We start from the raw sequence: 18,498 nt of genomic DNA, 5'->3' as shown, positions 1-18,498 counted from the left end.
AAGATCGACCTTCGAAAACTAGGGCAGTATCATCAGCGTAAGAGACAATGTGTCCATGTTTAATTTTAAGGTTAGTCAAGTCATTGATATAAATTAAGAATAGTGTGGGACCAAGTACGCTTCCCTGCGGGACGCCAAAGGTTATATCAGTTTCGTGGCTTACGAAGTCCCCTATTTTCACTTTCTGAGTTCGTCCATGCAAGTAGTCACTCAGCAATTTTAGCGGAAGTCCTCTTATTCCTATGCATTCCAATTTGTGTACAAGACTGGGAAGAGACACAGTATCAAACGCCTTCTTTAAATCAAGAAACACTGCTATACATTTGTTACCACTATCTAAGTAATTTATTTGTAATTAAGTTAGTCAAAGCAAGGATTGCATCTTCTGTGGATCTGTTTTGTCGAAAGCCATATTGATAGTCAGAAATAATGTCGAATTTACTCAGATATGATAAAAGTCGTTTATTAATTAGTTTTTCAATAACTTTGGAAATGGCGGGAAGTACAGAAATAGGTCTATAATTATTGGGATCATCTTTTTCCCCATTCTTGTACACTGGCGTAACAATGGACTGTTTAAGTGGGGCTGGGAAAATTCCAGTATGGAAGCAGAGGTTAGCCAAATGACTAATTACAGGGGCAACTCCTATAAAAATTTACTCATTAACAGAAAGATTGCTTGCCGTATCTGGTCTTATGTTTGCATACCAAATAAAAGTCGTTGTAGGATATGGACAAATAATTCAATAGTTAATATATTCGCGATAATAGGATGCGAAACATCATGTTGCAAATGTTTCAAGGAAATGCGCCGGTAATGGATCCTCGTACAACATTTTCGGCCTAGGCCGGGAAGGGAAAGTAACCCCTCGCAGCACGTCACGTGCGCCATAGTACGCCGGCTCGTAAGATGCTCATGGCAACCGCGCTGTCTTTAATTTACTTTGTCTGTATTCCCTTATTTCACGGCCTCACCTGATAGGCATCGCGGTCCCAGTGCTGTCTTCAAGTGGCACTCTGGCCCCGTCAGTGGGTAACGGCTCGCAGGGAACTAACGCCGAAAAATGGCCGGCGTCGTAAGCCAGCAATATGGGTGCTTTGCTGCAGGCGGCCGGCTCTAGCTCGAGCGGGAGGTAGATGCCACCGAATGGGATGGGGGCTACTGGGTCCCCACGGAAATCCTGCAAATTGGAAATTATTTTTTATATGCTTATTATGGTTGACATTGTCACTACTGCTCGAATATTTCGTATTATAGAGTCGGACCACGCTAAGTTTTCATGCTAAGTATGGAGCTTACAAACATATCCCTAATATGTTTGTATACATTCTTCCTGCCAAGATTGTGCAGAGTTACCGTGGTCAAAATCTAGTGATATTTGCCGCATGGATACTAAATAAATACTGACACTTAACACACGCTAACTCAATGGTAGGTTTTCTCAGCTAGTTCTCGGCATTTTGTCATTCGCGCTCCCTATCGGCCTCGGAGGGGGTGAGGCCCGCGCTGCGGAGGGAAAGGCTTTTGGACTAGACTCGTTTAAAACTCACCCTTAAAGCGACGTCAGCAAAGACAATGACAGGTCTTCTCATAACATGTGCCAAAGCAAACACATGTAACTGCTCCAAGCCGTCATAATGCGGGGCCGCGCTGGGAGCGGGCTTGGGGCGCGGCTGCGCGGAGGCGGCGCGCACGGCGTCCTGCCACTCGCGCTCCCACTCCGCCTCGGAGGGGGTGAGGCCCGCGCTGCGGAGGGAGAGGCTTTCCGACCAGCGCCAGCGCCGTTTTATGGCATCTGGAACACGTCAGGGTACTGTCAAGTACTGGGGACATAGGGATAACTTTAGACATTTTTTCAAAACTATGTACTAATCTAGCTGTTTGAAAAATTGACCATAAGGACTGGTGGTTCATATAATTGGGGAATATTTCCTTTATCTATAATGTTACCCCTTCTTTTCCCATGTTACGTATGAACTTTCGTCCTGAACGCCAACAGTCTATCATTAAAACCATAAGCGGCTAACATAAGACAAACAGTTGCCATCTCCTGATGTAACTAGTGGTAGAAGCATCAGGGATCAGTTTAGGAAGCGGTCTAGGCACTTGTGAACGCATAGTCTATGCGCTCCCCGCAAAGCGACGCTTGGACCTTAGTGCTCAACGCAAGCAGTCTGTCATGGTCTTATGGATTCCCATAAGCAGCCAATGAGACCGCATGAGGCAGACAATTCCCATCTCCAGACGTAGCTAGTGGTAGGAGCATCGCGGCAACCGTTTAAGTTACTTACTTGTGAGAGCATCTCCGCCTTCCCCGCAAAGCAACGCTTGGACTTTTGTCCTTACCGCTAACAGTCTGTCATGGAATCCATAAGCAGCCAATGAGGCCGCATGAGGCAAACAGTTCCCATCTCCTGACGTAGCTAGAGGTAGAAGCTATTTTACTAATTTAAGTTCCTTACTTGTGAGAGCATCCCCGGCTTCCCCGCAAAGCAATGCTTGGACTTTCGTCCTCAACGCAAACAGTCTGTCATGGAATCCATAAGCAGCCAATGAGGCCGCATGAGGCAGACAATTCCCATCTTCTGACGTAGCTAGAGGAAGAAGCTAGTTTACTACTTACTTGTGAGAGCATCTCCGCCTTCCCCGCAAAGCGACGCTTGGACCTTAGTCCTCAACGCAAGCAGTCTGTCATGGAATCCATAAGCAGCCAATGAGGCCGCATGAGGCAGACAATTCCCATCTCCTGACGTAACTAGAGGAAGAAGCTAGTTTACTACTTACTTGTGAGAGCATCTCAGCCTTCCCCACACAGCAACGCTTGGACTTTACTCCTCAACGCAAGGAGTCTGTCATGGAATCCATAAGCAGCCAATGAGGCCGCATGAGGCAGACAATTCCCATCTCCTGACGTAACCAGAGGAAGAAGCTAGTTTACTACTTACTTGTGAGAGCATCTCCGCCTTCCCCGCAAAGCAACGCTTGGACCTTAGTCCTCAACGCAAGCAGTCTGTCATGGAATCCATAAGCAGCCAATGACGCTGCATGAGGCAAACAGTTCCCATCTCCTGACGTAGCTAGAGGTAGAAGCTATTTTACTAATTTAGGTTACTTACTTGTGAGAGCATCCCCGCCTTCCCCGCAAAGCAACGCTTGGACCTTCGTCCTTAACGCAAGCAGTCTGTCATGGAATCCATAAGCAGCCAATGAGGCCGCATGAGGCAAACAGTTCCCGTCTCCTGACGTGGCTAATGGTAGAAGTCTAGGGGCGCCGGGTACGCGCCCTTGCCGCCACCAGTTGAGGATACCGGAAGACTCTAATGTGTGTAGTGTGGCTGTCTCAAGGAGGTCCTTTTCGATGAATGTTCTGGAATAAATATATTTGTTTGGATATGTTTTTTTTGGAAACAATTTAGCTTAATGTTTGGGGACTTTTAATAGTGTAATAAAACAAAAAAAACCTAATTTGGACCTAACTTTGTTGACCTTCAAGACAAAGTGTTATTGATCCTTTAAAATATTACCTACAAAAATTAAAATATACTTAAAATTAGGTAAGTCATTTAATTTTGTAGGCACTTAAGTATTTTGTACAACCTACATGCTTGTGCATCCGCACATCTTAAATGCTAGGCTAATTAAATGTTATGCTAAAATTAATACCAAGCGTCGACTTTAATAAATAAAGGGGCCTTGTATTTTTTGTCCCATAATCAAATTCATAAGCTCAATACAACGAACCCTTTCAAAACTACACCAGCCAGTATTATCTAAGGTCAAACATAAAAAAGAAAACACTGTCATCATGTCGACTCATGAATACTTCTTTGTTTACTAAAAACAAAATACAAAGTTCACCGGCGGTCGTCGCGTGCCCGCCGAAATTGATTTTATGCCAAACTATATTTTAGAACGCGACGATACGTCATGTGCGGGTTCCGTTAGGTGATTCAATGGACAGGTGACTTCGGTGTTTGTTTCACTTTAAAGGGGCCCACTGATTACCAGTTCGCCGGACGATATCGGCCTGTCAGTTAAACGCAAAATTTGACAGCTCCGAACAACTGACAGGCTGATATCGTCCGGCTAACTGGTAATCTGTGGGCCCCTTAAGCAGATTTGCAAAAAGTAGGTTCTCAATGCTCATGTTATGGAGCATTCCACGAAATTATCTATCGTTGTACGGTACACACGTGAATTTTCTGAAGACTAACAGGTATGGGAGTTAGTTTTATAGAACATACTAGCTTTTGCTCGCGACTTCGTCTGCGTGGAATTAGTGACAGCAGCTAAAGTAGGTATAGCGCCTGATGGATAATGCTAATAGCAATCATTCAATTGCTTACTTCAATTTTTAGGCAATTCATTAACTCTTTCAATTCCACCCCCCTTTGCACTCTCTTGAGAGATGATTTCCGACATAAAAACTATCCTATGTCCTTTCCCGGGACTCAAACTATCTCTATACCAAATTTCAACTAAATCGGTTAAGCGGCTTAAGCGTGAAGAGATAACAGACAGATAGACAGACACAATTTCGCCTTTATAATAATAAAAATATATATTTATAATATTAGTATTTTGTACTGATAAAGTCAGCGAAGTATTCTAGATATTTCTTTATTTTGCCTCGTAGTCGAATAATAAAAAAAAACAGTACTTGTCACAGCAAGTCCATAAATAATTATTTCTTAAATTATTAGTTTATGAACTTAAGGCCTTGCACTATCCACATTTAACAGACAAATCAATGGCAATCAGCCGGTGACAGACCGTTTGGTGCAACCGTCCCTTAGTTGTTTAATATCCATCTGCATAATAGCACAGAATAAATAATAGTACTACCGTACAGAAAGGACACTTCCTACAAACCTGAAGTTTGACAGCGGTTCAGGGTCGAATCATGCTGTCCCTTTCTAATATATGGCACTATCCCTTTCGGTTATTTAAAGTTGTCAAAATTCAAGTGATTATCTTATGTCGTGCATGCAAAAGTAAGTCAAATGGTGCCAACCCCAATAATTGCTCGGAGCAATGCTGAGCCGATCGGACCCGAGCTCGACCGAAGGAGTGTCTCCCCATTGATAATAGTTACCTGAACTCCGGTGGATATATGGATATATCTGGCAGCAGCAATATGTGTTCGGAGCTCAGGGTCTGCAGGTCAGGCTCTGTGTTGCTGCGGAGCGCCCACACCAGACCCTCATTGTCCGTCGCACGGGATATGCCGCGGGACAGCTTTCGGCCTGGGACAATATTTAAAATTAATTCTGTAAATATTAGGCCTTAAAGGTACGTTTAACATTGAAATTTGAAAAAGTCCAGATCTGGCTAATACCACAGAATAAATAATAGTACTAGGTGCAGAAGACTCACTCTCTAACAAAACTCGCCTGTCACGATCAGCACAGATATGGCCGCTAGGTGGCGGCAGCGCCACGCGTGGCTCATGGCAAACCCCAAAATTGGGGTCGAACGGATGTACTTTTAGCTACCTGTAGCAAAGTGACGAAATCGCGGAGTGAGCCACGCCTGCTAATAATACGTCGCAATAGGGAGTATTACTGCAATTTTCTGCCGCCAGAGTGCAGCACTAATTTGTTTAGTAAACCATAGAGTAACTTATACATACTGTACCTTATACTAGGACTTTAAACAGTTTTTTTGACAAGTTTTTACTATGACATCGATGCACCAAGGCGGTTTGTTTACAGGTGGCTTACCGCGAAACGCGAAAATCGAAATCTCTTTATCTGCCTCTCTATCGATCGAATACGCAAGAGTGATAGAGGCAGAAATCGAACTTTCGATTGTAGTGTTTCACCGTAGGCCACGTGATTGACGTAGTAACGCATGATGTGTCAATGAGGTTTGTTTACTCTATGTGCTAGTGGTGCTACCTAGGGAATGCTCCCGGTTTGTATGGCGAGAACCGGGAATTCCCGGTTCCGGTACTGTTTTTGTATATAGAAAACCAGTACCGGGAGCACACACTAGCTACGCAGAGCTTTGCCTAATATTCCCTATTGTTAACCGATAATACACTCCATATTCGCACATCGCATCGTTGGGCAAACGAAACGGCTCGGGATCAACGCCTTGTAGTTACAAAATTTTTCAATAGATTACAATATTATAATGTAAAAATCATGTATCCAACTCCATTATTTACTTTCAGTAACTTAATAACTTTGAATCTGATTTACTTCAGACGAGAATGTTTTTGATGTGATTTTATATATTATATTTCGCAAAGTTGTTAGATCCCCTGATAAATAGGCATTTACTTAAAAATATAACCTACCTAAGTAATATTTAAAATCGTGTAAGAGTTTAAAGCTAGACCTACAGAGGTCAACGGCAGAGACATCGCGTGTGCTGAACTCTTTTTAGCAAACTTATCGACTTTCATAGAGCCCTGCCCGGTGGTTTTAGAGACGTAACGCACTGTCGACTAATCGATTTGGTCTCTCGGCGGCCAGGAGGCTCCGAACAACTGACAGACTGATATCGTCCGGCGAACTGGAAATCAGTGGGCCCCTTAACTACAAATCTGTTAAGGCCCCAGTACACAATGGGCCATCGCCGGCCACTCCAAGGGACGCATTTATACATTAGAGGGAGCAAGTGATATTGCTATCTCATTCTACCGCATGGCTGCGTCCCTTGGAGTGGCCGGCGATGGCCCATTGTGTACTGGGGCCTTTAGACGAATAGCGACGTGACATTTAATAGCCATGGTGTTGTTTATGCGGCTATTTACGCTCTTCGCGTAGGCGTTAAACTAAAATAGGTAAAAATAAAAACTAAAAATAAAATGTGTCCGTCAGACTATTTGGCGTGGGTCCAAAAAGTGTGGGAGTTCAAACCCATTAAAAAACAAATTAAAGGCGTGTCGTACTGAGGTTGGAACATGATATCTCTTCTGGAATATCTAATAACCTTTACCAAAAAAAGAATAGACAACATCAAACAGTGTGTATGTATGGCAACGTTTTCTGGTCTACATCAGCACCCATAGAAGGATACAGCTGGGCTGGGCAGCATATGGGAAGCTGCGTCGAGTCTTCACGTCGTCAATCCCACAGAGTCTGAAGACAAAAGTCTTCAATCAGTGCGTCCTAACCTCAATCAGTGACATATGGAGCCGAAACGTGGACACTCACGGTAGGACTGGTCCATAAATTCAAAGTCGCTCAGCGAGCTATGGAAAGGGCTATGCTTATGCTCGGAGTCTCTCTGAGGGATCGTATTCGAAATGAAGTCATCCGTCAAAGAACTAAAGTCGTCGACATAGCCCACCGGATTAGCAAGCTGAAGTGGCAGTGGCCGGTCATATTAGCCGTAGAACCGATAACCGTTGGTGTAGACGAGTTCTCGAGTGGAGACCGCGCATCGACAAACTTAGCGTAGGACGCCCTCAGATTAGAAGGAGCGATGACCTTCGCAAGGCGGCTGGCAAGAGCTGGATCAGAGTTGCCGCAAATCGTGCTCAATGGCGTGCAATAGGAGAGGTCTATGTCCAGCAGTGGACGAGAGTAGGCTGACGATAATCAGCACCCACTTCACCAAATATCAGGTCCGATACCAAGTATACGAGTCATTATAATAACATTCCGGAGCAGGTGTGAGGACTAGGTTGGAAGGCGTGGAGTACGACATGAGGTCCAGAGAGCTGACTGAACGCTCCGGGATCACGTTGACGTCGCCGCCTTGTTATCAGCAGCAGAACGAGTACATGTATTAGGAGCGTATCGACTTACATCCCGGAGCAGGTGTGAGGACTAGGTTGGAAGGCGTGGAGTACGACATGAGGTCCAGAGAGCTGACTGAACGCTCCGGGATCACGTTGACGTCGCCGCCTTGTTATCAGCAGCAGAACGAGTACATGTATTAGGAGCGTATCGACTTACATTCCGGAGCAGGTGTGAGGACTAGGTTGGAAGGCGTGGAGTATGACATGAGGTCCAGAGAGCTGACTGAACGCTCCGGGATCACGTTGACGTCACCGCCCGCACGTGGTTTCATCGGCGGTAGGACGCGTTCTGTAACAAGTATGATGAAATTATAGACTTTGCAGAGCTAAGAGAGATCCCACACCAGCGTTTACCGAGCTTTGGCTTCAAGTTAACTCTATGGCTGCTGCTCTACGCAACATTGGCGTTACTACGCAGCGACACAATTTTCCATAGCTCTGACTTGACACCGATGCTCAAAAGACGCTAGAGTGGGCATCTTTACTGTGTTCTTTGCTTGAGAGCTCCCAGGAGCAAGATACATCCTCACAAAAGCGTTATTCCATTTAAAACCATTACCATGACCATTAGAAACCATTTAGGACCATTTAGAAAGCCAAAGTGACGATTGCAAGCGGGGTTAGTTTGGTTGGCTGGAGTTGATGATTAACTGACTAATTAATTTTATTAACTTGTATTCAACAAAACACCGGGTGACCGGCTGAAATCCTCGTCTTCCCTCCAATCCGTACCTTTCCTTCCTCCCCAATAAATACATTAACGATACAGTAGCAAATGTAAACGAGTAGTACGACAAGTTTTACATTTACAAAAGAATCGCCCTGAAATATAATCGGCATGGTGTAAACAACCAGTGTACAGTAAAAACTCTGATTCATCCTCTTGTTCATCTTCAGATACTTTCTTTCGCGATGAAATTTTAATAGTATAATATAAATAAACAGTGAAATATTTTTATTTCGCAGTGTATGATTCATATTATATTTCCGCGCGAGATTAGATCGTGACTTGTATTTTTATCTGATTGCGTGTAAAAGGCCTGCTACACGGTCGCCGACAAGCCCCCAAACCGCGTGGCCTTGGTCTGTCCCGGACCGTGTAGACGGTTGTTACCAACAAAATTAGACCAAAACTGTCCAAGGACAGACCAAGGTCAGACGGTTAGAAGGCTTGTCGGCGACCGTGTAGCAAGCCTTTAAATCTGTCATCATATCTGTATGTCTGTGTAATTATTAATGCGAGGAGACATTGTTATCGAGAATAAACTGGAGTAGGAGAGTAGGTGTGCAAATAATGTAATAACCTGACTAAACTTATTTACAGAGTGGCTAAGCCACTGTTGCTTCCCGTGGAATATTATATTGTGACAAAGAATTTTTTGGAACGTTTTTCTTACTAAACACTCTGCTTTAGCTCTGCATCGCAAACTTTAGCTATGCCGCACAAAATTTGGTCAACGTATTTTTGACCAAAGTGTAAATATGGCCTGAACCATCGGCTTTGTAAGGTCGTTACCATTATACCATAGAGAAATATAGTAAGACAAGAGTGCTCACTCCATACACCCGTTTTGGTACCAAAAAGACTATTATTTTCATAGTCGACATCTAGCATCGAGTAGCGGATTTATCAGTACTTTAAGTGGCAGTAGTACTGTCAAGTGACAATAGATGTAGCACCGACCGGAAAGTCTTATGTTGTTGAGCATTAATAGCTGCTACTAACTGCTACTTAAAGTACTGATAAATCCGCTACTCGATGCAAGATGTCGACTATGAAAATAATAGTCTTTTTGGTACCAAAACTGATGTATGGAGTAGCAATCTATGTTTTTTTTTCTCTACGATTATACCAACTAATAGTAGTGACCATCACACAATAAGCAAACGTAAACAATATAGGCTGACGCAACCCCGGAGCCATTTCTACAGCCTTCACGAACAATGACTTGGCAATGCCGGCGGCATTAGCAAAGGATGCCTTTGGCACCGCTTTGTTATCCGTAAAGTGCAGTTCCGAGGTCTGGCGCGCGTTTCATGTTTTTATTAGGTCGTGACATGGCCAAACTTGGGACGGGACGTGACGTGATGTTATGGTTGCTGAAAGTTTCCAAATAATTGGAAAAGTGCTCGGAAATTTAACGGTAAATAAAGGACCTTTTTCTTCTTAGAAATGGACCATTTAAACCTCGTACAAAAAATAGACAAGATTCACAAGATTCAGAAATTTTTCGATGTGGAAATTTCGCAATTTTAGTCACTTTCCGAAGGCACATATGCAGGCAATTTTGTCAAATTCCGAACAGCGTGAAATAGTTTATTTGAATGTGCTTATGTTGATGTCATCATAGTATATACGAGTACCTAAATACTTATGTAACAACACTAACAACAAATAGGTATTTGTGTGTCAACAATGTACATTTATCTAAACTATTACCCAGTTTCTTGTTGCATGTTTTGCTACAATGGTGACATACGGAACTGAGTTGGACAGCCAGACTCAGAAAAAACTATTGAGTAAATACATATTCACTGCACGTAGAAGGACCTAGAATTTTCCTTCTTCCTTATTTAACCCTTTTTTTTCAAATTCAAGAAATTTTTAATATAACGGTGATTTTCGATATTAAACTTTCGTGAGACATATTTTAAATTGTTTATACGACAACGGTTTCACTCACTTGAATTTTTAGTCGCTATTGGCGACATGTTTCGGGCCCGTCGGGGGTCCTTCCTCAGGCTCGAGTGCTCGCGGCAAGTCAAGTGAGTGAAACCGTTGTCGTATAAACAATTTATAACGGTGATTTGTTCGGGACATGGGGTTATTGGGGTTCCAAACTTTTGACCCGAATTATTTTCGAAGGCTGGATTGACTGGATTCTATGGCCTTAAGCTCTCCCGCTTATGTTCAGCAGACTTAGGGTCTCCCCAGATATATCGTCGCGCATTCGGCAAAATCCGATAGTAAAAAGCTTTATGTCCACGCATTAAGAACAAAAACTCAGCTGACGCGTCGGCACGCGCCGGCCGATACGTGACGAGTCGAACGACGACTATTTCGCTTTTATTGCGCAGACATAAAGCTTTTTCCTATCGGATTTTGCCGATTACGCGTCGACATATGTGGGGGAAGCCTTAAACTAATAGCTCACGGGACGTAGTTTAAAGATACAGCACCTACTATTGGTAAATAGGTTTATACTTTATATAGGCAGAACAATGGGAGTAGTGGAGCGCATCTCCGGCAATCAATGGTCACAATAATCAATACGTTACTGCCTTTTGTGTCACTCGGGCAGAATAAATCATTGTGATGTAAAGCTAAGGAATTATAATAAATTGAAGCCGGTTATGGCCTGAAGTCAGATAAGTCGGACTGATTCTAAAGGGGCCCACAGATTACCAGTTCGCCGGACGATATCAGCCTGTCAGTTGTTCGGAGCTGTAAAATTTTGCGTTTAACTGACAGGCTGATATCGTCCGGATAACTGGTAATCTCTGGGCCCCTTAAGTATTGGCGTTAAGATTCAAGAAGGATCCACTTCTTTGTCAAGTCAACAGCTGAAGATTGAGCTCAGTGGCACCCCATGGAAGATCTGGGTCGTTTCACGAGCTGGCGAGGATTTTCTCCGAAATTATTGACAGTTCAGTACAAATCTCAAGCCAGCTCTTATGAATTTTCTTATATGTACATAGTCAAAGCAGCGGCGGTAGCACGGTCGCATTTTATCGTTTGTCACCATGCCTGTCACGTTCTAACAAGTATGTAAGTGCGAAAGTGACAGATGATAAAAATGAAACCATGCTGCGCCCGCAGTAGACAGAAGCTGATGATGAGGAATATCACCCTACATAGCCACTTCGCGAATCTCATCATCATCATCATCTCAGCCATAAGACGTCCACTGCTGAACATAGGCCTCCCCCTTGGACCTCCATACGTGCCGGATGGGGGGTGAATGCCATAATCGCCACGCTTGGCAGGCGGGTTGGCAATCGCAGTCGAGTACACCGAATTTGAGGGACGCTGCTGCCCGTCCACCGGTGGTTTTGGACGTAGTTTAAGGACATACCCGGGTCCAATACGCGATAATACGCGAATCTAACCCAAGGCAATTGCAATAAAATGACGGTTAACGACCTGTATGGAATTTTGATAGGTTCGGTCCACATATCACAATTAAAGCGAGGCCAGTAAAAGCGCGCTGAAAACGTCTGCAACCTAAACAACGTTACGTCACTCGTCTGTTATAAACGCACTAATAATACAGAGGCTAAAATAATACGGCAAATAGCATATTGCTAATTGCAATGCGAGCAATTGGTCAGGGTCTCCAAACTTTTCGATCTGAGGTCCTGGGACCCTCTTAGGGGAATATGTATATAAAACATTAATATGTGAACGAAATTTCAAGATATTTACGGCTACAACAATGTATTATCGACTGATAATACTGCCGTCTCTTTACACGCCAGTTGACTAACTGGCGTGTAGGTTAGCTTAGCTTACTACATAAACGAAGCGCGCTCTTTTTAAATTCTTACCCATCATTAAGGTCCTCAAAAATCAGCAAACAACGAAATCTGGCGACTCTTCAGTGACGAAGCACAATCATATTTACAACAACAATTTTTAGCAATAATAAACAAAACACAATCGCACGACAACACTCACGAGATGTTTACGAAAGACTACACCACGTGAAACCAGGTACCTGAGAATGCTCTAATCATTCCAACAGGACCAGAGAACTATGATTACGCATAGTTCTTACTGATTTGAAGATCACATTAAAATGGTGGGACGAATGACAGGGCCTGAGATAAGTCCGAATCGTCACAGTGACGCGTGGGACGTATCAGTCATTCGAGTAGCGTAATGCATTGTTTTGACGTGTTGAGGATATTGTTGTTTAATAAGGTTTTCTGACGTGTTTGTTTGGGGGTTTAAGTGTTTATAATTTACATTTTGAACACATCCAGGACGTCAAGTATGTCAGTGTTGTGAATAACGCTTATTTTTAGGCTTAAAAATTCGACTCGTAAGTCTTGAAGACTCGACTATGTTTGAGAATTGTATTTATTTTACGCGTATGGATGTAAGAAATCGTCTTTGACGCCTTTGAGGCGTTTCGAGAGTCTTAAGGGTTCGAGTGTTTAGCCTCGACATGACCGTTACTCACAACACTAAGGTACCTATAGACATTTTTGTATGAAAACGTCGAAAGGTGTCATTGAATGTCTCTGTGTTGTGCTTCCTGAAATTAGAGCCAAATAGTTTGCCGGACGTTGATTTAGTATTAAACACTGGTAAAATCGGCCCAATTAAATGTATTAAGAAGCTCACTAAAGCTATATTTTAAAAAGTATCGTCTTGGGTCGTCCCATTCGTTTTTCGTCAAGTTCTTAAATTAGTCCTATTCTGCTTTCGTCACTCATTCTACATTGAAAGCCACCGACGATTGTGACGAATGTAGAATGAGTGACGAAAGCAGAATAGGACTAATTTAAGAACTTGACGAAAAATTAATGGGATGACCCAAGATGATACCTTCTAAAATGAAGAAAGATTTCGGTGAATGTTACTATACTTATAGGTTTAGTAAAAGCGGCGAAAAATGTCGTATTAGTATGAAAAAAAATCTATAATAAAAAACTACTTACAATATGGATTCGTCCCGTTCGTAGTTTCCTATTTCATTCATTCTCATCCGGAAATTCTGTTTGAATTATTTTCAGACAAAAAGTAGGTGCCAATTTATCGAATGTCCATAACGACGTTTCGAATTCTAATTGGGTGTTTTCAGAAATCATCGAAGCAAGAGTCCTGATTCCGAGACGTTTTGAGATTTTTGGGTTATTCTTACACAAAATCATAAGTAGGTACCTACTATTGATTCAATAATGGATTAAATGGTGAGGAAATGAAATGAGAGGCAAGAACCTGTACCGTGTACTGTATAATAAGTATTTTAGGCTTTCCTTTAGTTCCCTTACCTTAATATACAATAGCAATAGCCCATATAATAAATATGATGAGATAAGCATTGGTGGATTCAGAATAATCGTTATCAATATCATTATCACTCAGTAGAATCAATAGTACTCAAAATTCCGTCTAGTCTGGAACCTAGACCGATTACTGAAAGCAGTTACTTTGTTTACAATGTCTACAACCGAGCAACAATTACCTAAAATTGATAAAAGTATATCAATATAGTTACAGTTCTAACAAATTATTTTTGACAAGTAACAGAACATATTGCATTAAAAGATCAAAGGGAGAGATTTACACGTGTAGAGATTTCAGTGTCGCAGGCGTCAGAGCAGATCAAATTATTTGTCTTTACTGATTAAGGTCAGCCAGATGTGGTATAAGTGTACTCGTTTTCTCTCGGTTTACATTCGGTTTCCAAATCATGGGTTATTACAGTACCTAACACCTAACATTAGTTGTTGTCGGTATATTACAACGTATACAATCAATTTCGTTTATTAGGGCCAACCACAGACTGGGTCCCACAGGATGGTTCTCGGGGCAGAGAAAGACCAAAACGGAGATGGCGGGATGACGTTGATACATTTTTGATACATTCATTTAGTAAAGAGTGGCGGGAGTGTGCATTAGATGGGACCACATGGCAGGAAAGATGGGATACCTTTGTCCAGTGTTGGCCGAAACGTTAATGCAATTGCAAATGTTGGCCATTAACCATTATAAATTGAACCTTAAACCGTAACGGACGATTACAGTTTACGATTCAATTTATAATGGTTAATGGCCAACATTTTCAATTGCATTAACGTTTCTGCCAACACTGCCTTGGTCCACATTTATATATAGCGGCACTGTCAAACTCTGCTTCTTTAAATTCTGCGCAGAGTTAGCTGAGATGGACTCAACTGCTTTTATTTTTAGACATATGGCAAAATTGTATGAAGACGGTTCAAATACGCAAATTTAAACACAGTAAGTTAGTGACTTACACCTATACACCAGTCGCCAGTATGAAATGAAGTAGACACGAGTAGTATTAATAGCGGCGTCACGTGTCCCGGATTTGGGCCATCGACTCGCTGTGGGCACACACAGTACGAATCCAAAAGGTCTCTCTCAATTTCAACGGAACGGATCAGATTGCGCGTCAAAAGTATCTTACCATTCTCTGACAGCGTAACAAAAAGATATATTATTACGTCTCTATGTGTAGAACTGGGACCCATTTCACGAACGGTATTAGACTAATATTATTATAGTCCACGATCAACGAACTGTCAAATCGTATTGGTTGTCATGGCAACACACTAATAATATTAGACTAATATCGTTCGAGAAATGGGCCCCTGTTCAGACACTGTCACAGATACTTTTGAACGCGAATTGTACAGATTTTTTTTTATCTCTAGTTGGAAAAGTATTCCAGGGAAAACAAAAAAAAATAGTTTTCGTGGCGTTGAAAGTTAGTAGATTACGTTTTAGCCAAACGTAAACCGATTTAATACCGCTCTGGGCGATCTCTAGGCATTGCGGCCATGACTGTCATGAATTACCGTGAAATAGTATAACAGTATCACCTGCGAAGCAAATAATGTGTGTAAAATCATTTAAATACGCTATAAAAAGAGTTGGGCCAATAACACTCCCTTGCGGGACTCCTCTCCTCTGATTTAAGACAAAAACTAACCACTATTGTTTCAAATTAGACTTCAGGCATCAAATAATCCTAGAAATGATCTCACAATTTTGTACATAACGTATGGATATATGTAGATAGGTTGCATCGAGCGTCAGCGACCTAGTCCCGTAATAATCTTGGTAAACGGCCTCGTAACCTTATATTGGATTTATTAAGATGAATGGGGTCGTGGGTTTGCGGGGTAACGCTAAAGGGGTGTGGTGTAACAGTTTCTTAATTATTATGTTCAGTCACACCGAGCTAACTAGCACAGATAAAGTGCAACCTTAACGTAAAGTTTTTATGTGATGCCGACGCTTTGTTCTGTCAAAGTCTATGCAGACTAATCTGACTAATGCAGAGTATTGCAGAGTTAGCTAAGACTAAAGGGGCTCACTGATTACCAGATCGCCGGACGATATCAGCCTGTCAGTTGTTTGGAACTGTCACATTTTGCGTTTAACTAACGGGCTGATATCGTCCGGCGAACGGACTCAAGACTCCCTAGGCGTAACTTTGACTTTCTGAATTACGTTTTGTTAATGTTTTGTTTGGAGTTAAGTACCGAAAATGAAGTAAATTAACGTTTCTAGTTATACAAAATCATCGGTTAAATGTTAGTTAACAGTAATGTCATTATTCATGATACTGCCTGGCCCGCAGGTATCTCTTTGGAAAAGTATTCCAGGATGGCAGATACTTTTAGTGTATTGTTTCATTCGCTACTGAACAAGTGAGTGAGTAAGTACTTTATTACTCATATTATGAATGTTAGTATTTACCGTCCGTGTGTTTCTCAGGAATTGGATCGGCTTCCATCACCATTGCGATTTCACCCTGAAACCAAAGAAATAATTGTTAAGAGAATTTTGAGACACTCCAAAATTTAATAGAATTTAAACTGCCGCGATGCTAACATTAAACATAAGTACATATATTAATATGCTCGAGTTACAACAAATCCATTAGTTTACCGTAAAATTAATATATATTGGTATTTATGGTAAATGTGGAGAAGACCGGCATATAAAATGTATTGCAGGAAAGACCGTCATAATAGGATTAATAGGGCAATACCTCTCGTATTTGCATACATACGTAGCTCAGACACGTCAGTAAGGAAGAGCTGCACTCTTTCCGCCTCATCGACCTTCTGTATGCGGAGCATGTGTACAAAAAGACAAAAGAGCTTGTATAGACGGTCTTCCCCACACTTTAAAAATTTCTCAAGGAAGGCAAACTTTTTCAAAGAAAATGGACCTAACTTATAGTTTGCAGGCGCTTAGGACATAAATAATAGTGTTTTTATACAGTAACGCTACGTCTTACGTAGGCGAACAACGCGCGAACGCGGCGCGGCGCGGCGCGGCGAAATCAATCCTTTGATGCCCATAGAAGTGTCCTACGTAAGCGATCTCGTTGCGAACGCGGTGCGGCGCGATTTGCACGCGAATGTCAGGCGGCGCGGCGCGGCGCGGCGCGGCGGCGGCCGCTTTCGCCGCGCCGCGCCGCGCCGTGCCGCGCCGCGTTCGCGCGTTGTTCGCCTACGTAAGACGTAGCGTAAGCGTCCACCGCACTATTAAAGGATCCCTATTCCTCTTCCTTTTGGCCCAGTCCATATTTAGTCATGTCATTGTAATGAGTAATGACCAATCGACCAGAACGGGAACAATTATTCAAAAACCGGGCAAGTGCGAGTCGGACTCGCGCACGAAGGGTTCCGTACCACATTGCAAAAAAAAAACAAAAAAAAAAGCAAAAAAAAAACGGTCACCCATCCAAGTACTGACCACTCCCGACGTTGCTTAACTTTGGTCAAAAATCACGTTTGTTGTATGGGAGCCCCATTTAAATCTTTATTTTATTCTGTTTTTAGTATTTGTTGCTATAGCTGCAACAGAAATACATCATCTGTGAAAATTTCAACTGTCTAGCTATTACGGTTCGTGAGATACAGCCTGGTGACAGACGGACGGACGGACGGACAGCGAAGTCTTAGTAATAGGGTTCCGTTTTACCCTTTGGGTACGGAACCCTAAAAAGAATGTTGACAACGATAATTCCACGCTCGATCAACTCTCACCCACTCATATGTACATATGTCTTAATTTTCAACCCAACACGCAACGAATATGACTAAATGCATCCTACACTACGCTAAAATAGAATGCAAGTAATGCAACTCATCGTAACACCAGAATTTCAAGACCCGTGTCAACGGGCTTGTTCTATAGAATGTTCTTAACTAAAACAACATAAAAAGTTCAGATTATGCTGGACATGTTGTTTACAACTTTACCGCCCACTTATGAATGAGTACATCTGGTTATAATATTCAAATTCGGTATGATGTCGCAGTTTGATGGAGTGTCTTGGATTTAGTTTCGAGAAAGTGCATTTGAATTGGAATGAAAATCTTAAATTTTCAGGCAACTATTGGCCCATAGATAAATACTTAATTTTCAGGCAACTATTGGCCCATACATCTTAAAAACTAAAACACATAGGCTGCGATGCCTTTCGCAACCCCGCTGTCTCAGGGAGCCGGCCACGGGACCGCCGAAACTTGACACCCTTCGGCCAAAACTCCTTCTTAAGCCGACCACTGACTAACAGTCCTCCGGACGATATCGACCGGTCAGTTGTTCGGTACTGTCAAATTTTTGTTCTAACTGACATGCCGATATCGTCCGGCGGCCTGTTAGTCAGTCGTCGGCTTTAGTGAAGGTTGCTAGGTTCCCTAGGTTGATGGATTTAGTGTTTATTACAGAAATCATCATTTCACCCAAATGTAATCTCAGCAGAATCTAGTATTTAATATTGACAATATCATTTAATTAAATTCAAAAAAAGTTACATTTTGTATAATTACGAAGAGGATTTTATCCTCCTTAATATTTCAAATGTTGTCAGTACAACACAGAAAATATCTTAATTAAGTCTCCTTTAAAAGGATACTTTCCTTGTTTACAACTCTAATTGGCAAAAGGCGAGCAAAATTTCGCTTCCTACTTTAACTGCTTCTAAATTTAAAATAATTATTTTTTGCCTCAATAAGCACA

General features: G+C 42.2%; 1 protein-coding gene across 1 annotated transcript in view; it reads right to left on the bottom strand.

The window, feature by feature from the left end:
• LOC134669370 (OTU domain-containing protein 7B-like) overlaps positions 1 to 18,498 on the bottom strand; it is a 46,853-nt gene that overhangs the window by 10,799 nt on the left and 17,556 nt on the right. Inside the window, exons 2-7 of the mRNA XM_063526886.1 lie at positions 16,219 to 16,273; positions 7,915 to 8,046; positions 5,097 to 5,247; positions 3,118 to 3,368; positions 1,552 to 1,796; positions 976 to 1,181 (exon numbers count right to left, since the gene is read on the bottom strand). Coding sequence (XP_063382956.1) covers positions 976 to 1,181; positions 1,552 to 1,796; positions 3,118 to 3,368; positions 5,097 to 5,247; positions 7,915 to 8,046; positions 16,219 to 16,261 — 1,028 coding nt within the window. The 5' untranslated portion in view covers positions 16,262 to 16,273. The remainder of the gene's footprint in view (positions 1 to 975; positions 1,182 to 1,551; positions 1,797 to 3,117; positions 3,369 to 5,096; positions 5,248 to 7,914; positions 8,047 to 16,218; positions 16,274 to 18,498) is intronic.

The sequence above is a fragment of the Cydia fagiglandana genome, chromosome 12 (genome assembly GCF_963556715.1).
Source record: "Cydia fagiglandana chromosome 12, ilCydFagi1.1, whole genome shotgun sequence".
Taxonomy (NCBI): Eukaryota; Metazoa; Arthropoda; class Insecta; order Lepidoptera; family Tortricidae; genus Cydia; species Cydia fagiglandana.
Note: the sequence above shows the minus strand (reverse complement) of the source record. Positions and strands in the feature narration are given on the sequence as shown.